Here is a 27,497-nt window from a genome sequence, read left to right as displayed (position 1 = left end):
AGCCTAGATATGGTCTTCAAATAATTTCCATAAGGGTTGTGTGAGCTTAGTCCAGAAAGTTCCACAGGTTTTAGTTCCAAACTCGGAGCTAGCAGTATTTTATGGTTTGTCCCAACCTTTTTTGCTGGACAGCTAAGCCTCATACAGGAAGTGGAAAAATAATGGCTTCTACTGGCAGGATCAATAGGTAAAAAAGGAAGTTTTGCAGGCTCAAAAAATTAAAAACTGCTGTGTTAATAGGCATGCTTCTTCCGTATTTGTATTGTTAATACTACTTGTTTGTTTCAAAACAAGGACTTTTTTTTTTACATTTTACCTAATTGCTTGTTGCATGGACATTGCCAATGAAAACTTTAAAGTAAAACTTAAAAGTTAAAATACTAAACGCCCAAAGCCCATTACACACAGACCAGCTTTTTACAGATCACATTCTGGTCACATTTTCTACACCAGATCTGATAGAAAGTACTGAGCAAACCGATACAAATACTGGTGGTCATACCTGACCAAGGCAGGTGCAAAGCTTTTTGACACCCTGGGCAAAATCACATTTAGCCACCCCATTGGCCCCACCCCTGACTCCACCCCCTTTGCCCTGCCCATGTGACAGGAGGTGGCGCTATACAGGAAGCATCGGCACTGCTTCCTCTAGCGCTACCTCAAGTGTTGCACTGCGCCTCTAATTACACTACCAGCCTGACGGAGCAGCTTCCGGAGAATGAGATAGTTACATGCTACAGCCTGCAGACCATGCAGACATGGACGGAAACCAGTGACGGGTGCCCCTAGGCAGCAGTGCGCCCTAGGCGGTTGCCTAGTTTGCCTAGTGGTAGCACCGGCCCTGTACCTGACCACTCTGGCTCATTGATTTCTGTTGTTTCCCCTGCTAAGGAGAGAAACGGGAATTGGGAACGTTATAGATACAGGGCCGTCTTTAACATAGATTGGGCCCTGGGCAAAATTTTTCTTGCCCCCCCCCCCCCATGCAATTTCCCTTTCCACCTACTCTGAGACATACTATAAATAGCAGCTAGACCTAAAATCAGTTTTCTGTATCAGATCAGGCAGCAATTGCGATTGGTTACCAGCAGTTACAGCGTAGCATTACTGCTTACTAACTGGTTGCTAGAGGTTACAGCACACATTATGGCTCACTGATTAGTTTCTAGAGGTTACAGCACATCACCTCCTCACAGCAAAGGAGCATGATATATATAGAAATGCCACCTTTATTTACATATCAATGCCGCCAGCCGCAGCTATTTACTTAGTATTGTTGCCGCTATTTACATATGAATGCTGGTTATTTATATGTAAACACAGGGTCTGCAGGTGAGTCATCTTTACCCAACAATAGGGCAGAGCTGGGCAGCATTAGTAGCTGCACTTCACACAGATATAAGGACACAGCACAGGAATAAAACTTCAAAGGACAAGGGAATTTAAAATGGGATAGCTGGCAAGTATGAGGCAGCTGTTTTGGGCCCCACAACAATGACAGGGCCCAGGGCAACTTCCCCTTTTTCCCTGCCTTAAGGACGGCCCTGTATAGATACATGTCTATGCTCACACTTCCCTTAGAGGCCACACGGCATTTAGACACTCAGAAGGTTGATCTAGCATTTTAGTGTCACTTTTGCTATTGCAAAAACAAAAATGCAATTCAGGTTTGTGTTGTTACTTTACACTCACTGTCTGAATAAAAGCAATTGAATTGCTTTCATGTAAAACTGGGTGTCCTTATGGTTTGATTAAGCCTGTGTAGGTGCTCTGGTCTTCTTCTCATTATTGCTGGGCTGCCAGTTTCAGACCAAAACCAAGGGGCAGGATTTGTGCGCAGTGATTGAGACAATAAAAGTGATTGTTATTTATTTATTTATTTTTTTAAACAAGACTTTACAAACATGTTATATTACTTACCTCCTCTGTGCAGTGGTTTGGCTCAGAGCAACCCAGATCCTCCTCTTCTCGGATCCCTCTTCGCTGCTCCTGGCCCCTCCCTCCTGTCGAGTGCCCCTACAGCAAGTGACTTGCTATGGGGGCACCGCTCTGTGTGCCCATTCAGATATGGAGCCCCACCCTGGCCGGGCCCCTCCCTGCTCTCTTCTGATTGGCCAACTGACTTTGATTGACAGCCGTGGGACCCAATGTCACTGTTGCTGTGCCTCCAAATGCTGTGTGCCAATCAGGAGAAGAGTCCCAGATGGTTAAGACACTTGTGGACATCGTTGTTGAGAGATGGGTCTCAGGTAAGTAATTACGGGGTGCTGGAGAGACTGCTAAGGTTTTTTATTCCAATGCACAGAATGCGTTAAAATAAAAAAAATCTCCCTTTACAACTCCTTTAACCACTTAAGGACCGCCGTATTGCCATTATGCGTCAACACAATGGCACAGGCAGGCACAATCACGTAGATCTACGTGCCTGCCTTCCAGCGGGTGGGGGTACGGCGGTCCGTTTCCCTCCAGGAGCGATCCGTGATGAGGGGATGGCCGTTGGTTTCTGGCCATCCCCTCTCGATCGCTCCTGGCCAGTGATGAACTTCCTCCCCTGTGAAAATGTAAACACAGGAGGAGGAAGTGATGTCACACTCCTCGTGGCGGTCTTTTTGACCGGACAGCGCGGAGTGAAGACATTCAAGTAAGTGCACCAACAGTCCACTGACACATAGGTACACATAGGCACACATTTCACCCCAGTCACCCCCCGATCACCCCCCTGATCGGCCCCCCGCCCCGCCCCAGTCACAGTGTCACTAATGCAGTGTTCATTTATTTATTGATCACTACATTTAGTGTCAGTTGTGACTGTAAAAAGTGTCAGGGCAGCTAGTGTTAGGCCCCTTTAGGTCCAGGGTAGCCCCCTACCCCCCCCCCTAATAAAGGTTTAACCCCTTGATTGCCCTCCCAGTTAACCCTTTCACCCCCTTTTACCAGTGTCACTAAGCGATCGTTTTTCTGATCGCTGCAATAGTGTCACTGGTCCCGCTAGGAAGCTAGTTTTTTTTTAGGTTCAACGCCAGGTTTTTATAGCGTTAGGTACCCCGATATATAACCTAATAAAGGTTTTAACCCCTTGATTGCCCCTAGAGTTAACCCTTTCACCAGCGATCGCTGCATAAGTGTCACTGGTGACGCTGGTTAGCCAGTTAGTTATTTAGGTTCCCCGTCAGGTTTTTATTTAGCGTCAGGTACCCCCATATAAATACCCAATAAAGGTTTTAACCCCTGATTGCCCTTAGTTAACCCTTTCACCAGTGATCACCGTATAAGTGTTACGGGTGACGCTGGTTTGGTAGTTCGCTTTTTATAGCATCAGGGCACCCGCCATTTATTACCTAATAAAGGTTTAACCCCCTGATCACCCGGCGGGTGATATAAATTTGGTTTTAGGGTCAGAAAGGGTTTGCGTCGCCCCAGGCAGTGCTAGGTTAGTGCCAGTACCGCTAACACCCACGCGCAAAGCATACACCTCCCTTAGTGGTATAGTATCCGAACAGATCAATATCTGATCTGATCTGATCAGATCTATACTAGCGTGCCCAGCAATTTAGGGTTCTAAAAAACCGCATTGTTAGCAGGATCAATCCAGATACCTGCTAGCACCTGCGTTTTGCCCCTCTGCCCAGCCCAGCCCAGCCCAGCCCACCCAAGTGCAGTATCGATCGATCACTGTCACTTACAAAACACAACACACATAACTGCAGCGTTTGCAGAGTCAGGCCTGATCCCTGCGATCGCTAACAGTTTTTTTTGTAGCGTTTTATACAGTCGCTGACAGGCTAGGTGCTTTTTTACCTGTGAGTCTCACTACTGTACCCCTAAATTTAGAGCCCAAAATGTCAAAGCGAAGGTACACTAATGAAGAGGCCTACACGTTTCTGAGCATGACAGATAGTGAAGAGGAAGACACTGATCTGTCAGATTCAGGCTCAGAATACGAACCTGTAGCGGACAGCGCCTCCATGTCAGATAGCTCTGACGACGAAGAAGAGGTCCCTGCTAACGTCAGGCGTACCCGACCCCGATCTTCTGATGTTGTTGAGGTGCAGGAACCGCAAGTCCCTCGTATGGAGTATAGAGCCAGTACTAGCGCCGCTCATCCTTTTGGTGAACTGGCAAGCACCAGCTGCCTAGTACACCCTGGACGTACATCCAGCACTGCAGTATCACGTGGTGACGTGGCGAGTCCCATAAGTGCAGTTCAAGCTGGTGAGGTGGCAAGCACAAGTAGTGTCCCGCTGCCACCAAGAAGACGAAGACAGGCCCGTCGTTCCCATAGTGCCCTTCCTGCAGAATTCACCAATCCTGATTGGGTGCCCACCACTTCTGCAGCACCAGTACTTCCCCCATTCACTGCCCAACCCGGTATTCAGGTGGATACAGATGATTTTACGCCACTCGATTTTTATTCTCTGTATTTCACGGAAGATCTCTATAGATCTATTGTGGACCAAACCAATTTATATGCTGGTCAACACATCGCCGCTAATCCCCAGTTGCCGTCTCTTGCCAGAGATTGGAAACCAGTTACGGTCTCCGAATTTAAGACCTTTCTGGGCCTTTCCCTCAACATGGGCACACATAAATTCACGAGGATGCGGGCTTATTGGTCCACGCATCCGGCTGACCACATGCCCGTGTTCTCTAACTCCATGTCCAGGAAACGATACGAGCAGATCTTGTGGTTCATGCACTTCAGTGACAATGAACTTTGTCGTCCACGTGGAGACCCTGAATACGATCAGGTCTACAAAATTAAACCACTTCAACCAACGTTTTGCAGACTTGTTTACTCCCCAAAAAGTTGTCTGCGTTGATGAGTCCCTGATTAAGTTTACTGGTCGCTTGTCATTCAAACAGTACATTCCCAACAAGCGTACCAGATACGGGGTCAAACTCTATAAGTGCTGTGACAGGGCCACAGGCTATGCATGGAGCTTTATGGTTATTGAGGGTAAAGATAGTTACGTAGAGCCGGAGAACTGCCCTGATTACATAGGAAGCGCTGGCAAGATAGTGTGGAAATTGGTGTCACCCTTATTCGGAAAGGGGTACCACTTGTACGTGGACAACTATTACACCAGCGTGCCACTGTTTAGTCATTTATTTGATCATCAGATTGGAGCATGTGCAACCGTACGACCTAATCGCCGGGGCTTTCCCCAGCGGCTTGTAGATTCCCGTCTTAGGCTGGGGGAGAGAGCCTGCTATCGGTGTAATAATTTGCTCGCTATGAAGTGGAGGGATAATAAGAATGTTTTCGTTCTTACCTCCCATCATGCAGACACGACGGTCCAAATTTCTACGGCGACTGGTATTGTGGAGAAACCCCTCTGTGTCCACGAATATAACAAAAATATGGGAGGGGTGGACCTCAATGACCAGATGTTGGCGCCGTATCTAACTTCCCGTAAGACCAGACGCTGGTACAAAAAAGTGTCTGCTTACTTATTTCAATTGGCTTTGCCGAATGCTTTTGTGCTATACAAAACTTCAGGCGGGACTTTAACCTTTCTTTTCTTCCAAAGAGAGGTTGTCACAGAGCTTCTGTATCCAGAGGGTTCTGCACCTCACCATTCCCAACCAAATGCAGTAAGCCGGCTGCATGAGAGGCATTATTCTTATGTCCTCCTGAGTACCCCTACCCAACGAACCCTCCAAAAAAGATGTTGTGTCTGTAGCAAGCGCGGATTTAGGCGTGACACCCGTTCTTATTGTCCACGCTGTCCTGGCAATCCTGGTCTTTGTCAGGGTGAGTGTTTTGAACGCTACCACACACTAGTGAAGTATTAGCGTAGGGTACAGCATTTCACAGGCTAGGCACACTAACACAGAGTCTCCCAAGATGCCATCGCATTTTGAGAGACCCGAACCGTTACAGTTTACAGTTAAAAAAAAAGTGTATAAAAAAAAAAAGTAAAATAAAAAAACCAAAAAAAATATAAAATATAAAAACCAAAAATAGTTGTCGTTTTATTGTTCTCTCTCTCTCTCTCTCTCTCTCTCTCTCTCTCTTCTCTCTAATTTTTTATACTTTACTGTTTACTATGTTATTGTTAACCATTTTTCATGTTTTCAGGTACGCCATTTAGCTGCAGCGTGGATTTATTTATCTTGACAGCAACAGCGTTTGCTCCCACGATACATAAAGCCACGACTCCAGTGCTGTAGGAGGTGATTTCACCACCACAGTTAAAAAAGAGCATATATGCCGAAGCATGGGGGCATAAGGGGTGGAGGAGCGATTTTGCTCCTAATGCCGCGTACATACGGTCAAAATTCCGATGGAGGGCTTGCCCGTGGAAAAGTTTGAACGTATGTACGCGGCATAACTTTTTTGCGGGAGGATGCCCCAATGCTTCGGCATATATATATATTTTAGGCACAGGTTGTGTTCAAATTTTTTATTTTTTACAGTTTTTTTTGGCAATTGCTTTGCAGGTATGGTATGGTAAGGTTTTACTGTTATACTGGGATGTTACTTTGTTTTAACGTTAACCATAATTTGCTTAGCAGGTACGCCATTCAGCTGCAGCGCGGATTTATTTATCTTGACAGCAACAGCGTTTGCTCCCACGATACATAAAGCCGCGACTCCAGTGCTGTAGGAGGTGATTTCACCACCACAGTTAAAAAAGAGCATATATGCCGAAGCATGAGGGCATAAGGGGTGGAGGAGCGATTTTGCTCCTAATGCCGCGTACATACGGTCAAAATTCAGACGGAGGGCTTGCCCGTGGAAAAGTTTGAACGTATGTACGCGGCATAACTTTTTTGCGGGAGGATGCCCCCATGCTTCGGCATATATATATTTTAGGCACAGGTTGTGTTAAAAAATGTTTTATTTTTTACTGTTTTTTTTGGCATTTGCTTTGCAGGTATGGTATGGTAAGGTTTTACTGTGATGTTACTTTGTTTTAACGTTAACCATAATTTGCTTAGCAGGTACGCCATTCAACTGCAGCGCGGATTTATTTATCTTGACAGCAACAGCGTTTGCTCCCACGATACATAAAGCCGTGACTCCAGTGCTGTAGGAGGTGATTTCACCACCACAGTTAAAAAAGAGCATATATGCCGAAGCATGAGGGCATAAGGGGTGGAGGAGCGATTTTGCTCCTAATGCCGCGTACATACGGTCAAAATTCCGACGGAGGGTTTGCCCATGGAAAAGTTTGAACGTATGTACGCGGCATACATTTTTTGCGGGAGGATGCCCCCATGCTTCGGCATATATAAATGGTGCATGTATGTCCATCATTAGAAGTGGGTGGATGAAGGGAGGTATTCTAATGGTGGGCATACCCACCGATCAATCTCTTTTTTTTCGTTCAGACAATATGACTCTCAGTAAATAGCTTGGGGTGTCTACTTTCCAAAATGGGGTAATTTGGGGGGGTTTGTGCTATTTTGGCATTTTATGGCCTTCGAAACTGTAATAGGTAGTGAGGAGTGAAATAAAAAATTTGCGCCCTTAGAAATCCAGAAGGTGGCGATTGGTTTTTGGGGCCCCGTACGCAGCTAGGCTCCCAAAAAGTCCCACACATGTGGTATTCCCGTACTCAGGAGAAGCAGCAAAATGTATTTTGGGGTGCAATTCCACATATAACCATGGCATGTGTGAGCAATATATAATTTAGTGACAACTTTTTGTAAAAAAATAAATATTTTTTCTTTTTTGTCATTATTCAATCCCTTGGAACAAAAAAATAAATATTCAGTGGTCTCAACATGCCCCTCAGCAAATAGCTTGGGGTGTCTACTTTCCAAAATGGGGTCATTTGGGGGGGTTTTGTGCCATCTTGGCATTTTATGGCCTTCAAAACTGTGATAGGTAGTGAGGAGTGAAATAAAAAAATTAATGCCCTTAGAAATCCTGAAGGTGGTGATTGGTTTTCGGGGTGCCGTACGCGACTAGACTCCCAAAAAGTCCCACACATGTGGTATCCCCATACTCGGGAGAAGTAGCTGAATATATTTTTGGGTGCAATTCCACATATAACCATGGCATGTGTGAGCAATATATAATTTAGTGACAACTTTTTGTAAAAAAAAATTTTATTTATTTTTTTTTGTCATTATTCAATCCCTTGGGACAAAAAAAAAAAAAATATTCAATAGTCTCAAGATGGCCCTCGGCAAATAGCTTGGGGTATCTACTTTCCAAAATGTGGTCATTTGGGGGGGTTTTGTGCCATCTTGGCATTTTATGGCCGTCAAAACTGTGATAGGTAGTGATAGGTAGTGAGGAGTGAAATAAAAAAATTAATGCCCTTAGAAATCCTGAAGGCGGTGCTTGGATTTCGGGGTCCCGTACGCGGCTAGGTTCCAAAAAAGTCCCACATATGTGGTATCCCTGTACTCAGGAGAAGCAGCAGAATGTATTTTGGGGTGTCATTTCACATATGCCCATAGCATGTGTGAGCAATATATCATTTAGTGACAACTTTGTGCAAAAAAAAAAAAGTTTGTAATGTTCCCGCAACTTGTGGCAAAATGTAAAATATTCCATGGACTCAACATGCCTCTCAGTAAATAGCTTGGGGTGTCTACTTTCCAAAATGGGGTCATTTTGGGGGGTTTTGTGCTATTTTGGCATTTTATGGCCTTCGAAACTGTGATAGGTAGTGAGGGGTGAAATCAAAAATTTGCACCCTTAGAAATCCTGAAGGTGGTGATTGGTTTTCGGGGTGCCGTACGCGACTAGACTCCCAAAAAGTCCCACACATGTGGTATCCCCATACTCGGGAGAAGTAGCTGAATATATTTTGGGGTGCAATTCCACATATAACCATGGCATGTGTGAGCAATATATCATTTAGTGACAACTTTTTGTAAAAAAAAATTTATTTATTTTTTTTGTCATTATTCAATCCCTTGGGACAAAAAAAAAAAAATTTTCAATAGTCTTAAGATGACCCTCGGCAAATAGCTTGGGGTGTCTACTTTCCAAAATGGGGTCATTTGGGGGGGTTTTGTGCCATATTGGCATTTTATGGCCGTCAAAACTGTGATAGGTAGTGATAGGTAGTGAGGAGTGAAATAAAAAAATGAATGCCCTTAGAAATCCTGAAGGCGGTGCTTGGATTTCGGGGTCCCGTACGCGGCTAGGCTCCCAAAAAGTCCCACACATGTGGTATCCCTGTACTCAGGAGAAGCAGCAGAATGTATTTTGGGGTGTCATTTCACATATGCCCATAGCATGTGTGAGCAATATATCATTTAGTGACAACTTTGTGCAAAAAAAAAAAAGTTTGTAATATTCCCGCAACTTGTGGCAAAATGTAAAATATTCCATGGACTCAACATGCCTCTCAGTAAATAGCTTGGGGTGTCTACTTTCCAAAATGGGGTCATTTTGGGGGGTTTTGTGCTATTTTGGCATTTTATGGCCTTCGAAACTGTGATAGGTAGAGAGAGTCCCGGAGCAGAAGGAGAGAAAAGGATAAGCGTAGGGACGGCATGACAGGTGTGGACAGCACAGTCATGCTAGTAAGGAAAAAATAATTTGTCTCCTTTAAGAAAAGGGGAGTGGCCGGAGCAGGGGAGGCGCTCGGGCTAGAAAACTATTAGGCAGGAAGGAGAGTGACGTCAGTAGTGAGCGGCGGAGGAAAAGATTCCCACCCACCCTCCCGAGTATCATTGATTATAATAGGGGCTGTATGGACAGCCCATGGCAGTGGTTGGATCTTTGAAGGAGGAGAATATGGATGTTATATGCATATATAACATGGTTGGTACCCATCCGTGGGATGGGGGTTAACATGGTTGGTACCCATCTGTGGGATGGGGTTAGCATGGTCGGTACCCATCTGTGGTACAGGGTTAACATGCTTGGTACCCATCTGTGGTATGGGGTTAACATGGTTGGTACCCATCTGTGGCATGGGGGTTTAACATGTTGGTACCCATCTGTGGTATGGGGTTAACATGGTTGGTACCCATCTGTGGTATGGGGATAACATGGTTGGTACCCATCTGTGGTATGGGGATAACATGGTTGGTACCCATCTGTGGATGGGGTTAACAGGTACCTTCTGGTTAACAAGGGGTTAACCTGGAAGGGGTAAAAGGTGGGTCACTGCGAAAGTTGAGTACCGTCTCCGGGTCCGGGGATTTGCGACTGGAGGCCTAAAGTAAAAAGAAGTTTGTCGCAGTGACCAGTGGGGTGGGGTTCCCCTCAAAGACCCCAAAAGTACAAAAAGTTGGTTATGAGTTATTTTAAATGTTGTTTATTTAATCTCAAAGTAATTGTTAATAAAAGGCCATCAAGGCCATTTAATCCAAAATCTTGTCATGTCATTTGTGAAGGGATTTGGAGAGGGTTAGATATTATGGTTAACGGGTGGAGGAAGTGACTGTGGGTTAGGTCCTTCACATGTCATGAGGGGTGAAATCAAAAATTTGCACCCTTAGAAATCCTGAAGGTGGTGATTGGTTTTCGGGGTGCCGTGCGCGACTAGACTCCCAAAAAGTCCCACACATGTGGTATCCCCATACTCGGGAGAAGTAGCGGAATATATTTTGGGGTGCAATTCCACATATAACTATGGCATGTGTGAGCAATATATCATTTAGTGACAACTTTTTGTAATTTTTTTTTTTTTTTTGTCATTATTCAATCCCTTAGGACAAAAAAAATAAATATTCAATGGGCTCAACATACCCATCAGCAGTTTTCTTGGGGTGTCTACTTTACAAAATGGGGTCATTTGGGGGGGGGTTTGTACTGCCCTGCCATTTTAGCACCTCAAGAAATGAGATAGGCAGTCATAAATTAAAAGCTGTGTAAATTCCAGAAAATGTACTCTAGTTTGTAGACATTATAACTTTTGCGCAAACCAAAAAATATACGCTTATTGACATTTTTTTTACTAAAGACATGTGGCTGAATAAATTTTGCCCTCAATGTATGACTAAAATTTAGTTTATTCGATTTTTCTTATAACAAAAAGAAGAAAATATCATTTTTTTTCCAAATTTTCGCTCTTTTTCCATTTATATCGCAAAAAATAAAAATCGCAGAGGCAATCAAATACCATCAAAAGAAAGCTCTATTTGTGGGAAGAAAAGGACGCAAATTTCGTTTGGGTGCAATATTGCATGACCGCGCAATTACCAGTTAAAGCAGTGTAGTGCGAAATTGTAAAAAGACCTCTGGTCCTTAAGGTGTTTATTGGTCCGGGGCTGAAGTGGTTAAATACAGGCTCAGAATTAAGTTTGAAGTTCTTGAAAATCTTCCTTTTCAGTGGTCATGCCTGCAAGTCAACTCCCATTGGCTTTTATGAGGTCTTCTCCAAAGAGTTTTCTGTAACGGAAGTCTACGAGGAAGGCCACGCCACGGGGGAAAATAAGATATTAGCTGGAGGCTCTGATTTAGGCAAGGTCAACTACAGCCCACAACTTTTTCCTACTTTAAGAATACAGTAGTTTTCCATATTCTCTTATTGTATTTGTGTTTGTTTTGTTAGAGACTATGCACTGTTTAGTGCTTGCTAGTCATGGAGTGCATTATTTCAAGCACATGCTATGTGCATGGTTGCGCAAGGATCTTCCCACCTGGTCGGAAACCTTGAAGATACTGTCTACCATGAAGTGCTACAGTTGGAACAAGTGGAGAAAGACTGCGGTTGTCCCTCACATGGAGGTGGTTTGTAGGTGTCCCTCACATGGAGGTGGTGATTGACTGGCTGATTTGTAAAGCAACACAGGGACATTTCTATTTCTTTCCTGCTTTGAATTCTAGGACTGATATACTACTAGAACCTCAGTTGTCAAGGAACTATATTAAAATTGAAGTGTCCAACCAGTATTGCCCATTGAGAGAGGGCTTGTAACTGGTATTGGTTCAACTTAAACCTTACCGAATTCCGTAACCAAAGAGGAAACATGTCATTGACAAAGTTCACTGCTTGAGTTACTGTAGGCATAACTGAAGAATCTAATAGTGACTTGGCCAGTCCCATTGTTTTAATCCCAAAGCCAAACAGTAGTTGGAAGTTTTGTAATGATTCAGTTCATTGTCATAATTCAACACTTATCCCATAACCTGGATGGGCACGCTTATAAGAAGACTGGGGACGGTCCCGTATCTGACAAACTTCGACTAAACAAAAGGTTATGGGCAAATTGACTTGGTCTGTCCATTTGGGTTGCAAAATTTCCCCACCACATGCCAGCGAGCCATGAACAGAACCCTAAGGCCCCACCAGGAATACGCTGCAGTTTACCTGGACAATATAGTGATTATTATCATTAGCATTATCATTAGCACAAATTGGGAATCTCAATTGTCAAGGTTTAACCAAAAATAATGCATCAATGCAGCCTCATCAGTGCCCATCGGTGCAGCCTCATCAGTGCCCATCAATGCAGCCTCACCAGTGCCCATCAATGCAGCCCTATCAGTGCCCATCAGTGCAGCCTCACCAGTGCAGCCTCATCAGTGCCCATCAATGCAGCCTCATCAATGCCCATCAATGCAGCCTCATTTTCATTTTTGATGATATTCTATTTTCTTGAGATGCACCTGTATAAATATATAATGCATCAATGCAGCCTCACCAGTGCCCATCAGTACAGCCTCATCAGTGCAGCCTCACCAGTGCCCATCAGTGCAGCCTCACCAGTGCCCATCAATGCAGCCTCACCAGTGCCCATCAATGCAGCTTCACCAGTGCCCATCAATGCAGCTGTATCAGTGTCCATCAGCGCAGCCTCACCAGTGCCCATTGGTGCAGCCTGACCAGTGCCCATCGGTGCAGCCTTTATAAGTGCCCATCATTGCAGCCTCATCAGTGCCCATCAGTGCAGCCTCATTTTCATTTTTGATGATATTCTATTTTCTTGAGATGCACCTGTATAAATATATATACACACACACACACAAAACCACACTCACAATACACTACAAGGTCTACTAGAGCTAAAGGTTATTAAAAAGAGGAAACTGTGCACTGAGGCTGACAAACATTAGGCTTGTGTAACCTACTAATTAGAACTGCTGTTGCGTGATTAGAACTGGGACACAAGTACATTTTATTTCTTTGGATAACCTTCCAGCACCTGTATATAACCTGTACATAGCACAAATATTATCACTACTGCTTTATCAAGACATTACTGGAGTGTCTAAGTGGTAACTTAGAATATACCTGTCATCAATGTCTTATACAATGTTAAGGACTTACATGTCTGGTGTAGAGAGAGAAGAATGAATATTCCCAGAATAGTCCTCTCCGCCATCCCGAGTCTTTGTGAAATGAATGCCCTTTACTACGTGTCACAGTGAATAAACAGTCATGTGAATGTGTTTTACGTAGTTTCACTTTCAGGTATTATTTTTGGGCAGAGGTGTTGCTAGAGTTGTGAAATACCTTGGGGAACCTTGGCAAGAGAATAGTAATGCGGCGAATAGTTTGTGTACCAAAATGCATACCCCCCAACTGTCCCTGATTTGGAGGGACTATCCCTGATTTGGAGCAATGTCCATCTGTCCCTCTTCATTTGTCCCTTATTTTGATCTGATCCATATAGTTGTATATAAAATGCACTTTTTATCTTTCAAAAAGTGTTTCCCAGTGCTAAACCTTTCATCCAAATTCTAAATTGCTGCATTTGTACATTTCAAAAGCCAATATAAAGGAATAGTAGTGGTAACAAAAAGTCTTGGAGGTTTAAAGGGGTTGTAAACCCTCATGTTTTTTCACCTTGATGCATCCTATGCATTAAGGTGAAAAAAAATCTTACACTGATTGCCTCTCCCCCCCCCCCCCCCATTTTACTCACCTGAGCCCGCTCGTTCCCTCGGAGGAGACACGCTCCTCCTCTCTGCTCGGGTTCTTGGCTCTTGATTGGATAGATTGATAGCAATGCAGCCATTGGCTCCTGCTGCTGTCAATCAAATCCAATGACGCGGGCAGGGGGTGGCTCTCAGGGGGGGCGCGCCGGCAAGGTAACCCCCAGGGAGAGCGCTTCTCCCAGGGGGATTACTGAAACGAGGAGGAGCCGGGGGACTCCAGAAGACAATGATCGGGGCCACACTGTGCAAAACGAAGTATGATATGTATGTTAAAAACAAGGGTTTACAATCACTTTAACAATCATTTTTTGTAGAATTCTCCTTTAAGGGGGTGTGGCAGGGGGCGTGTCCTTTGCATACATACTTTTGCTAATAGGTGTCCCTAATTCCCTTCCCATCTCAAAAAGTTGGGAGGTATGCAAATGGGAGGAGCTTAAGCCGCGTACACACGATCGGACTTTCCGACTGGAAATGTGTGATGACAATCCGACCGTGTGTACGCTCCATCCGACAATTGTTGTTGGATTTTCCGCAAACAAATGTTGGATGGCAGGTTTTAAAATTTTCCGCGGACAAATGTGTGTTGTCGGATTTTCCGAGTGTGTTTACACAAGTCCAAAGTACAAACACGCATGCTCGGAAGCAAGGACGAGCCGGAAGCGGTCGGTCTTGTGAACTGGCGTTTCGTAATGGAGAATAAACATTCGTGGCGCGGAAAATTATGAAATCTCCAAATGCAGCGCACAATTCTCTTCTTCTTTAATGGGATAATAATGAAGCTGCTTTGCTGGGGATACTGATGGGGTTATTGCAAACTAATTTTCAAAGGCTTTTTTTTTCTAGTGATATCAAGAATAATATTATTATGCTTTTTTATTTTTTTTATTTGGGTAAGGTACCACAACACCATTATCCTGTAGTTTTTAAGATCAAAGATACAACTATCTTCGTGTCCTTGTCAATTTTACATTGTATTTTATAAAATGTAACTGCCTACTCCCAAACTGTCATTTATTTGAAGTAAAACACAAAGCCAAGTATTATTCTACACAATTTTTTATTGTGCATTAAAAAAAGAAAACAAATAAAATTAGACATGCTATCTGCCAATAGAACTTAACCAAAAAGTGCATTCTATGCATTCAAAAATATAGAAAATATAACAAATCAAATCAAACAAAAAAAATAATTTCAAATAAAATAACTCCAAGGCCAATAATAAATAACACGTTATCTTCTCCGATTCCTCAACATGTCTGGTTGACAAGCCGGCATTCAGAAACAAACTGAAAAGCGCCAAATGAAAAGCGCGAATCAACACTCACCAAAATTCTACTAACACGAAATTAGCAGGAGCCCAAAGGGTGGCGCTAAAGAGCTAAAAAAACACATAGTACGTCACTACGTTCATAATTGTTGGCCAACAATTGTGTGGCCGTGTGTATGCAAGACAAGTTTGGGGCCAACGCCCTTCAGACAAAATTCCACGGTTTTGTTGGCCAACAATCCAATCGTGTGTATGAGGCATTAGAGTAATATTAATCCCTTGGCATTTAATGAACAGAGTAATGTCAAGCAGTGCAACATTGCCCAGTACATTTCTCTTAAAGCAGCATGAAACCCAAAACAGAAATGTATTATATTGCAGTTTACCAATCCTGTGATGGCTGCAATCATATTATTATTTTTTTACATTTTTTTTTTAGGATTTCTGTTGACTTTATTTTCACCTGGTGATCCTGCCAGTAAAACACCTCCAGTCTCGGGGTTGTCTGCATTCTGGATGAACTAGTAAAGAAGACACCTTTGGACAGTAGCATTGTCAGTATGGGGGAGGGTAATGTAAGACAAGCACATTTAGATGAATTTCACTAACAAATTGAAGTTGAACGCCGGGTAACACTTTGAAATCAGTTGCAGCAATTGTTTTTTTTTTCCTTATGGGATCAAAGTTTTGCTTAACCACTTTAGACCCGCGCTATAGCCAAATGACGGCTACAGCGCGGACCTCCTTTGCCGGGACTACGTCTATTGATGTCGTCCCGTTGCACGAGCGGCCTGCACGCCCCCTGAGGGGCGTGCGCGGCGCGCTCTGGGATCGGCGAGTCTATGAGACTCGTCTGATCACGGATCCAAGCAAGAGGTCGATCCCAACCTCTTACCACGTGATCAGCTGTCAGCCAATGACAGCTGATCATGTGATACAACGGAGCCAGTAATCGGCTATTATTAGAAAAAAAAAGAGCCGATCACCGGTGGCTGTGATCGGGGCATCAGTCCCGATCACGGCCAGCTTACCAGTGCCCACCTGCCCCCCTCAGGAATAAATAAGTGCCCCCCGTAAGTGCCACCCAGCAGTGACCACAGTGCCACCCATCAGTGCCCGCAGTGCCACCCATCAGTGCCCACAGTGCCACCCACAATCTGCCTCAACAACAGTGCTGCACCCCAGTGCCACATATCCGTGCCCATCAGTGTCATCTACCAGTGCCCATCAGTGCCACCTATCAGAGCCACCTATCAGTGCCACCTATCAGTGCCCATCAGTCCCATCTATCAGTGGTACCTATCAGTGCCCCTTAGTGCCACCCATCCGTGCCACCCATCTGTGCCCATCAGTGCCACCTTATCTGTGCCCATCAGTACTGCCTTATCTTTGCCTATCGGTGCCAACTTATCTTGTGCCTATTAGTGCCGCCTTAACTATGCCTATCAGTGCCCACCAGTGCAGCCTATCAGTGCGCCTCATCCGCGCACTTCAATGAAGGAGAAAATTTACCTGTTTGCAAAATTTTATAACAAACTATTAAACATGATTTTTTATTTTGTTTTATTTTGCATCTTTTTTTGTTTGTTTAGCAAAAAATAAAACTCCGAGCTGTAATTAAATACCACCAAAAGAAAGCTCTATTTGTGGGGAAAAAATGATAAAAATTTAATTTGTGTACAGTGTTGTATGACCGCGCAATTGTCATTCAAAGTGCATCAGCGCTGAAAGCTGAAAACTGGTCTGGGCAGGAGGGGGGTTTAAGTGCCCAGTAAGCAAGTGGTTAAATAAATAAAAGCTGATCATTGTAAGAACCCTTGTTAGGGTTACATAGTTTGTCTCAACCTTCTAAATGCTACTTTGTCTGGACAGCTTTGTCTGTAAGTTTATGTAAACCTGATTCATGAAATTTGAGCTGGGCACATATATCTGTAGTGTTTTTTTTTTTTTATCTCTCTCCAAAGCACTAAGTCCTGTGTCTTTCTCCTGCTCCGTTCTTCTGTTATCAGCATGAGAACTTCTGACAAGTTCTCTGACAATCAAGATAAAACTAGGCTGAATTTTGTGGTGGGGCGGATGCTATAAATACACTAGCAGAGAGCTGGTCTATTCACAGAACAGCTCTGCAAGTTTCTTCCTATGTGGAGTGGGGGGGGGGGGGGTTGCCTTTCCTCCAATCAGCTGTCTCCCAGTGTAATCAAAAACTACACTGCTACTGATAAATAAGGAAGTGAAAATTAAAATGTATAAAGCTGAAGACAGCAGATACACATGTAAAACTTATGTAGGGAGACTTGTGTATCATCTGAGGCTGTTCACTTCACTGGGTATATGTGAGGGTTTGCATCCACTTTAAAGTGTTACTAAACCCACAACATTAAAATCAGTCTGTATATGCAGCAAAACATGCTTGTTATACGCACTGTGGAACCTAAGGGGTTAATCCTCCACATTGTGTAAAAGGTTTGATCCTTTCTTCTCTGATCCTCTCCTTCTTCCACTGTCCCCAATCCATCTCCTGATAGTACAGAGCCTTGGGGGCACTCTGTACATGCTCAGTTTGGTGTGTATTGCATTTCCATGTTCTGTGTACTGTGGGAGAACAGATATAGTGAATGCAGGCTCCTGGGTTTAGTAACACTTTAAGGTGAAAAATATTCTGTGCTGCAGCTCCCCCCAACCCCAGACTCCCCCTTTCACTTACCTGAGCCCAATCCAATCCAGTGATGTGCATCAGCACAGTGGCTCCTGACATTGTCTGTTTCCTCATTGGACAAATTGATAGCAGTGCGAGCGATTGGCTCATGCTGCTGTCACTCAAATCTGGTGACACGGGAGCAGGGGACGGGGCTGAGTGCCGCTGGCTGTGTCAATGAACGCAGCATCAGGACTCAGGAGCGAACATGCATGGGTGCCCCATGGAAAACAGCTTTCCATGGGGGCACCCGATGAAGAGGAGGGGCCTGGAGTGCCGGCAGGGGACCCTAGAAATAGAGGATCGGGGCTACTTCTAGGGTCCCCCACCAGCACTCCAGGTGTATAGGCATTAGTGGCGGCCCATAATGCAGGGCGCAGGGGTACCTCCCCCCATCCATGTATCTGGACCACTAATTAACATGTGAGGTGCCAGACACATGGATTCCAATGGGGTTTATTTTCTTTTTGAAGCATGTGATTAGAGCCTGAGGCTCTAATTGGCTTCAAAAAAGGGTGGGCTTGGGGAGCAGAGCACTGCGCCCCAATCCCACCCAGTTGAGTGACAATAGGGAATGAATATTCGCTATTGCCACACTGATTCTCCTCCTGGCCAATAGATAGGTGCGATTAGTTTTGTACGAATCCGAAATATGAATTTTTAAGCATACGAATTTTGTACAAAATACGAAGTTTCGTATACGAACTTCGGATCCAAATTCCGTGATGTGTTTAACCACTTTCAGACCGGACCATTTTGCTGGTAAATGACCAGAGGTCTTTTTACACTTTGGCACTGCGCTGCTTTAACTGGTAATTGCGCGGTCATGCAATGTTGTACCCAAACAAAATTTGCGTCCTTTTCTTCCCACAAATAGAGCTTTCTTTTGATGGTATTTGATTGCCTCTGCGATTTTTATTTTTTGCGATATAAACGTAAAAAGACCGCAAATTTTGAAAAAAAATGATATTTTCTACTTTTTGTTATTAGAAAAATCCAATAAACTCAATTTTAGTCATACATTTAGGCCAAAATGTATTCAGCCACATGTCTTTGGTAAAAAAAAAGTCAATAATTGTATATTTATTGGTTTGCGCAAAAGTTGTCACATCTACAAACTAAGGTACGTTTTCTGGAATTTACGCAGCTTTTAGTTTACGACTGCCTATCTCATTTCTTGAGGTGCTAAAATGGCAGGGCAGTACAAAACCCCCCCAAATGACCCCATTTTGGAAAGTAGACCCCCTAAGGAAATTGATAAGAGGCATGTTGAGCCCATTGAATATTTTATTTTTTTGCCTCAAGCGATTGAATAATGACAAAAAAAAATTTATTTTTATTTTTTTACACAAAGTTGTCACTAAATGATATATTGCTCACACATGCTATGGGCGTATGTGAAATGACACCCCAAAATAAATTCTGCTGCTTCTCCTGAGTACGGGGATACCACATATGTGGGACTTTTTGGGAGCCTAGCCGCGTACGGGGCCCCGAAAACCAAGCACCGCCTTCAGGCTTTCTAAGGGCGTAAATTTTTGAGTTCACTTCTCACTACCTATTACAGTTTTGAAGGCCATAAAATGCCAAGATGGCACAAAACCCCCACAAATGACCCCATTTTAGAAAGTAGACACCCCAAGCTATTTGCTGAGAGGCATGTTGAGTTCATGGAATATTTTATATTTTGCCACAAGTTGCGGGAAAATTACAAACTTTTTTTTATTTTTTTTTTTTTTCACAAAGTTGTCACTAAATGATATATTGCTCACACATGCCATGGGCATATGTGAAATGACACCCCAAAATAAATTCTGCTGCTTCTCCTGAGTACGGGGATACCACATATGTGGGACTTTTTGGGAGCCTAGCCGCGTACGGGGCCCCGAAAACCAAGCACCGCCTTCAGGCTTTCTAAGGGCGTAAATATTTGACTTCACTCCTCACTACCTATTACAGTTTTGAAGGCCATAAAATGCCAAGATGGCACAAAACCCCCACAAATGACCCCATTTTAGAAAGTAGACACCCCAAGCTATTTGCTGAGAGGCATGTTGAGTCCATGGAATATTTTATATTTTGCCACAAGTTGCGGGAAAATTACAAACTTTTTTTTTTTTTTTTTTTTTTTCACAAAGTTGTCACTAAATGATATATTGCTCACGCATGCCATGGGCATATGTGAAATGACACCCCAAAATAAATTCTGCTGCTTCTCCTGAGTACGGGGATACCACATATGTGGGACTTTTTGGGAGCCTAGCCGCGTACGGGGCCCCGAAAACCAAGCACCGCCTTCAGGCTTTCTAAGGGCGTTACAGTTTTGAAGGCCATAAAATGCCAAGATGGCACAAACCCCCCCCAAATGACCCCATTTTGGAAAGTAGACACCCCTAAATTTAGGGGTACACTAGTGAGACTAGGTAATAAATGGCGGGTGCCCTGAAACTATAAAAAAATAACTAACCAACCAGCGTCACCTGTAACAGTTATATGGTGATCACTGGTGAAAGGGTTAACTAGGGGGCAATCAGGGGGCTTTATGCGGTCCATTCTGCTGCGGGCCAAAAAAAGGGTCCCGTGCGAATTTGCGGCGGGTGCGGCGGGTGTGGCGGGTGCGGCGGGTGCGGCGAATGGCTGAACTCGAATCGCACAGAGATCGGATGTGATTTGCACTGCAGTGCGGTGCGAATCACATCCGTTCTCAAACCGCTGCAATCTGAACCCAGCCTTAGTGACACTGGCGACGGGGGGTGATCACGGGGTTAAACCTTTATTGGGGGGGTTAGGGGGGTACCTTAGAACTAAAGGGGGCTAACCCTAACTGCCCTAACAGTTATTAGTCACAAATGACACCCGCCGGGTGATCAGGGGGTTAAACCTTTATTAGGTAATAAATGGCGGGTGCCCTGAAACTATAAAAAAATAACTAACCAACCAGCGTCACCTGTAACAGTTATATGGTGATCACTGGTGAAAGGGTTAACTAGGGGGCAATCAGGGGGCTTTATGCGGTAGTATATGGGGGTCCCTGGCGCTATAAAAAGCTGCGGCGAACCTAAATACCTACCTGCCTAACTAGCGTCACCTGTGACACTAATACGGCGATCAGAAAAATGATCGCTTATTAGGCTGGGTTCACACTGGAGCGATGCGGAAACGCCGCGAATCCGCGGCGGGTTCCCGCATCGCATGCCTCCCGGCGGCAGTTCACACTGCCCTATGCGAACTGCTGGGAGTGTCAGTGAAATGTTACTGACACCCCCAGATCAGTTCGCATATCGCAGTGCGATCTGCAAACTCGGATCGCATGGTGTGAACACCCATGCGATCCGATTCTGCTGCGGGCCAAAAAAAGGGTCCCGTGCGAATTTGCGGCGGGTGCGGCGGGTGTGGCGGGTGCGGCGGGTGCGGCGAATGGCTGAACTCGAATCGCACAGAGATCGGATGTGATTTGCACTGCAGTGCGGTGCGAATCACATTCGTTCTCATAAACCGCTGCAATGTGAACCCAGCCTTAGTGACACTGGCGACGGGGGGTGATCACGGGGTTAAACCTTTATTGGGGGGGTTAGGGGGGTACCTTAGAACTAAAGGGGGCTAACTCTAACTGCCCTAACAGTTATTACAGTCACAAATGACACCAATGCAAAAAAAAAAAAAAAAAAAAAAAAAAAATGACATTGGTGTCACTGTGACTGGGGGGCAGGGGTAATTGGGGGGGTGATCGGGGGGTAAAGGGGGGGTGTGAGTGTGCCTGGCATGTTCTACTGTGTGTGTAGAGTGTTGGTGCAACTCACCGATCCGCTCTCCTCCGTGTCGGAACGGAAAATACCGACACGGAGGAGAGAATACATCACTTCCTCTCCTGTGTTTACATTACAGGAGAGGAAGTGATGTCACCGGGGATTTCCATTCGTCGAGAGCGATCGCGAGGGGGTGGCCATGAATGAATGGCCGCCCCCTCATCCCGGATCGCTCTCGAAGAAATGCCGACCGCCGCAGGCACCGGGGGGGGGCCCGATCGGGCCCCCCACCCGCGGGCAGGCAGGGACTTATATATACGCCCATATGCCTGCCCGTGCCATTCTGCCGACGTATATCGTCGTGCGGCGGTCGGCAAGTGGTTAAACCAATGGTCTAGCTAGATTCATAATTGTTTCAGCAATTCCTTGGCCATCAGTGCTTTCAACTAAGTGCCTCATTGCTGCATACGGTTGACTGCTGGTATGATGGTGGGTAATGCATATGAGCCCGGGTCTTTTTCTTTGTTTTTAACACTATTGACAACGTGGTTTTTACTGCGGTGTGGTGAATGTTGCCTTTTTGTGGAAATCTTATTAATAAATATTTTCTATTTTTGTGACTATCACACTGCTGTGTGTTTCCCTTTTGGAGCTACTCTCTCTTGGTATATTTCTATATCCAAGTCCTCCCCTCCGTTTCAGCCTGTTACTGAACTCCGGGATCCCCCACGCCTCAATTGGGATGGGTCCATGAATTTTTCACTTCTAATTTAATCAAGTGTTGATTTTCCCTGTTTTAACCCATTCATGCCTGTGAAGTCTACCTAATGAACTTTCCTATGATGGTATCCAAAAAAAGACACATCCAGGAGGTACAAATCTTGTTTGATCAATAAAAAAGAGGAAACAATTACTCAATGAATTCACTGGCTCTGGAGAGACTGCTCATGTAAAGCAAGACTGTTGTTTGGGGGGCACCTAGAAATGTAAAAACACAACAGGAGCACCAGAACAAATGCCAAAAGAGTCCAAGTAGCTTTAATGATTCCTAATAAGATCACGTAAAACATACAACCTGTCTCGGAGGCTCAAACCACTTCATCAGGGCTATAAAATACAAAATCATAGTGTTAAAGCAATATATATTAAAGTAAATAGGATACAATTAACATATATAAAAAGGCAAGGACAAAGTCAACATTCCTAATGCCCATGAATTCTTAAAAAAACTTTTGGTACAAGTGTATCTACACTTACAATCTTCTTTGTCTCCTGCAAAGTCCCACAAATACGGTAATACCTGTTGCTCCTGCCAGTGAAGTTCACCTAATGCATCTTCCTGTGGTGGGGAGGTAACGATGCTGCACTGCTCCTGAATTCAGAGCAGAATTGTCACTCTCGTGTAGGCTGTGTCTGCTTGCACTAAAGTGGGAGGAGAATATGTTGCAGGGGCATGGGCGTCACAGGTAGGGGCAAGGGGGGGCAGGTGCCACCCCCGAATCAGGGATCGGGTTGGGGATTCCCCACTCTGTCCTTATACAAGCACTGGTGGCTGGACCTGCTCCCACCTGTACACAGTTTAGCAGGGCCGGTGACAGCTGGTGCGAGGAGCGGGACGTCAAGGGCCTCAAAGGGTGGGCAGGAGGACATCACCCAATCTACATAATGCGAGCGAACAGACATAATAACAAATATAGGTGCACTAATCCAAAAGTCTCAAAATTTCTCTCAATGCAATCTAATCTGTGAATTTTGTTCTATATTAGAAAGAAGTCCATATAATAAACATAAATTGAACAGTCTATGTAGAATGCCAATGGAGATAAGGACTCAATCCAAGGGGATGCACGCAGGGCTGCCGTCAGGATAGAACAGAAACCATATTCTGAGGCTGTAGAAAAAGTAGAGAGGCGCTTCTGGGTACAGTCGTTTTAAATAACAGCTTTAATGTACATAATAATAGCACCCACATTTAAGTGAAAAAAAGCAGGCATGGTATACTAGATGTTAGGATGAGGTTCCCAAAGTCCACGCTGTAAACCTCCTTGCTGATAGCACTTCCGACAGATGGTATGGCCAGCTCCAGAAGGCGGCCTCAAACCGAGGCTTGGAGTGCGAGATGCAGCTGGCTCGGAGGGATGACATCATCTCTAGAGGATGCGTTTCGAGAGCACGCGTATTTGGTTGTTATCACAAGTCGCACTCCTTTTTCAACGCACATAACAAGTTACAAAGAGGAAACTACTTATAAAGAAAAGAGGGGAGGGGGCGGGACAGTCCTAAAGGACGGAATCCGACTTATAAAGAAAAAAGGAGGGGACGTGGGTGGGACAGTCATAAAAGACGGGATCTGGACATATAGTTAAAAAGTAAAGTATAAAAAATATAAATAAATAAAACATATACACGGCTCGGAATGCATAGGCAAGCAAATAAGACACATTATAAACAATAAAGGATGTAAAGCAGGGACATTAAAAACAGACATAATATATGTAAATTGGTAATTAAAAAAGGTAAAAAATAAGATATCATATAACAGTGATAGTAATATATGAATTGAAGGAGATGGAGGCCGCAGGAAAGGAGAGCAGCAAGACGCCAGGTACAGCGGGGACAGTGTCCCTGGCGCCTTCCAGAGCCTGGAACCCTAGGACTCCTTTAAACCTCCACACCACCCCCAGGACTGGAGGACAGACTGACCGGGGGTTCAAAGAACAAGGATGGGCAGGAAATGCAAGCAGCCAGGGACCGCTGCATGTCACATCATAGATTCCATGGAGGGAGCAGAGCACCTTCTGTCCTCACCCAGAATTAAAACGAGTCTTTTTTCATTCTGGGTTCATTCTTTTCATCATGTACATCCTACTGGCACAGTGGCATGCAAGTTACCGTACTGAGCATTACACACACAACTGGGACATAGGGGCACTAGAGGGACTGCAGACAGGGCTAAGAGCCTTTTCACACTGAGCCGCCCCAGGTGTCTCCGGTAAAGGGGTGGGGGACAGAGAGAGAGGGAGTGAGACAGACAGAGGGGTGACAGAGAGAGAGGGGGTGACAGGGGTTATGGGGGTAAGAGAAAGGGGGGTCAGAGAGAGAGACCCTTAGACCCCTTTCACACTGGAGGTGTTTTTCAGGTGCTACAGCGCTAAAAACAGCAGCATTTTGCGGGTGGACCCCGCTAGCAGCCGAATAGCACCACTAAAACAACGGTAAAGGGGCGCTATGTTTAGCCACCCGCAAAATGCAGCTACAGCTGCACTTTGTCCGTGGTATGACAGCGCTGCCCCATTGTTTTCAATGGGCAGGAACGGTGGAGAAGCCGTGTATTCAGCGTTCCTATACCGCTGCAAAGAAGCTGCTGGCAGGACTTTTTGTGACACCCTGCCAGTGTAGCGCCCCTGTGTGAAATCACTTGGGCTTTTGCACTAGGTTTGTAGCTGAGGCTTTTTTCAGTTTCTATGCAGGCGCTATTTTTAGCACTGTAGCACCTGAAAAACGTCTCCAGTGTGAAAGGTGTCTAAGGGTCTCTCTCTCTGACCCCCCTTTCTCTTACCCCCATGACCCCTCTCTGTCACCTCCTCTCTCTCTGTCACCCCCTCTGTCTCTCTCTGTCACCCCCTCTTTCTGTCAGCGCCCTTGCTCTCTGACACCCCCTATGTCTCTCTCTGTCACCCCCCACATGTCCGCAGTCTCTTACAGTCTCTTGAGCCATGTATGTGGTCTCTGACCATCTCTTGTATCATGTCCGCAGTCTCTGACCAACTCCTGTACCATGACTACGTCAAATCTGTGACAAAACGCATCGGGAGAAGCGATGCGCTGACGGCACCGCACACTACGTCCGTTGTCTACCAGCACAGGCATGTGTACTGCAGCCGGCCGGCCGCATTTTTCTATTTTAATTTGATTTTAAATTTGTGACGTTGTTTTTTACGCTTTTTAATGTTTTATTTAATAAATACCCTACGGGTCTTACCTATGGGCATCCCACTTTTCTTCTTTTTGAGAAAAATTCGCACCATCTATCCTGTGTACATCACATTTGCTGCCAGTGGAGGAATGCATTGATGCAATCCAGACCTGAGGGCCATTCCAGTGAGAGGAGGACGAGACCGTTCGGTAAAACCCTCAGAGGAAAAGTCCCTAGCTGGGCAAAAGCTATAAGCGATAAAGTACTATAAGTCGGTAAGAGCACACTTCACTCGGTGGTGGGATACATTCAGCTAAGTCACTGCAATCGTGCTATTTCAAGTTGCCGTCCAACTATTCACAGTTTTGGACAACGTTTGAATTATCATCTTTATTATTATTTATTTTTTCCACAGAATTTCTTTTTACAGGATTATTTCTTTTTATAGACACTTGTTTAATCACAGGACATTTGGTTGATTTAAAAGATGAGATTTAACCAAATCTAATAAAAGAACTGGATAGATTTGGGGAAGTAAGTAATTTTAACCACTTGCTTACTGGGCACTTAAACCCCCCTCAGTCCCAGACCAATTTTCAGCTTTCAGCGCTGATGCACTTTGAATGACAATTGCACGGGCATACAACACTGTACCCAAATGAAATTTTTATCATTTTTTTCCCATAAATAGAGCTTTCTTTTGGTGGTATTTAGTTACAGCTGGGAGTTTTATTTTTTGCTAAACAAACAAAAAAAGATGCAAAAAAATAAAAAATGCAAAAAAAAAAATCATGTTTAATAGTTTGTTATAAAATTTTTCAAACAGGTAATTTTTCTCCTTCATTGAAGTGCGCTGATGAGGCGGCACTGATAGGCTGCACTGGTGGGCACTGATAGGCATAGTTAAGGCGGCACTAATAGGCACAGATAAGGCGGCACCGATGGGCACAGATAAGGCGGCAAAGATGGGCACAGATAAGATGGCACGGATGGGTGGCACAGATGGGTGGCATGGATGGGTGGCACTAAGGGGCATTGATAGGTGGCTCTGATAGGTGGCACTGCTGGGCACTGATGGGCGGGACTGCTGGGCACTGATGGGCACTGGTAGATGACACTGATGGGCACGGATATGTGGCACTGGGGTGCAGCACCTTTATTGAGGCAGATTGTGGGCACTGCTGGGTGGCACTGTGGGCACTGCTGGGTGGCACTGCTGGGTGGCACTGTGGGCACTGCTGAGTGGCACTATGGGCACTGCTGGGTGGCACTGACGGGGGGCACTTATTTTTTAATTATGTTTAGTGATGAGGGGGCAGGTGGGCACTGGCAGGGGGCAGGTGGGCACTGGCAGGGCTGGCCGTGATAGGGACTGATGTCAATATCACGGCCGCCGATTACCAGCTCCGTTATATCACATGATCAGCTGTCATTGGCTGACAGCTGATCACGTGATAAGGGGTCGGGATCGACCCCTTGCTCGGATCGCTGATCAGGCGAGTCTCATAGACTCGCCGATCACGGGGTGCGCAGGCCGCTCGTGCACCGGACTACGTCAATAGACATAGTCCCGGCAAAGGAGATCCGCACTGTAGCTGTCATTCGGTTATAGCGCGGGTCTCAAGTGGTTAAAGTAAACTATGACAAATCCGAGCTGATGAACATCACGCTGGAGGAAAATATGCAGATAGTTTTACAAAAGGATTTATCATTTAAATGGAAACGAGATGCGATTAAATACTTGGGAATCTATATTCCAAAGGATTTAAAGCTCTTACAAGATATGAATTATAATGCGGCAGTATATAAGATAAAAAAAATCTTAGAAAAATATGATAACATAACATATTCATGGATAGGAAAAATAAATATTGTAAAGATGGAGATATTACCAATTATGTTGTATATTTTTCAAACAGTACCTATTATACCACCAAATAAGATTATGAAGGACTTAAGAAAAATGGTGGAAAGTTTTGTATGGTCACAAAGAGTAGCTAGAGAAGTATTAATCAGAACAAAAAAAAATGGAGGACTAGCAATGCCTGACTTTTATAAATATTTACAAG

At 44.7% G+C, this 27,497-nt stretch overlaps 1 protein-coding gene across 1 annotated transcript in view; it reads right to left on the bottom strand.

Moving 5' to 3' along the window:
- Positions 1 to 13,315, bottom strand: part of LOC143925672 (uncharacterized) — a 31,390-nt gene extending 18,075 nt beyond the window's left edge. The window contains exon 1 of the mRNA XM_077450135.1: positions 13,194 to 13,315. Coding sequence (XP_077306261.1) covers positions 13,194 to 13,248 — 55 coding nt within the window. The 5' untranslated portion in view covers positions 13,249 to 13,315. The remainder of the gene's footprint in view (positions 1 to 13,193) is intronic.
- Between the last annotated feature and the right edge of the window lie 14,182 nt (positions 13,316 to 27,497).

This window comes from Lithobates pipiens, unplaced genomic scaffold, assembly GCF_037356315.1.
Source record: "Lithobates pipiens isolate NorthernLeopardFrog02 unplaced genomic scaffold, aLitPip1_a1.2 Scaffold_22, whole genome shotgun sequence".
Lineage (NCBI taxonomy): Eukaryota > Metazoa > Chordata > Amphibia > Anura > Ranidae > Lithobates > Lithobates pipiens.
Note: the sequence above shows the minus strand (reverse complement) of the source record. Positions and strands in the feature narration are given on the sequence as shown.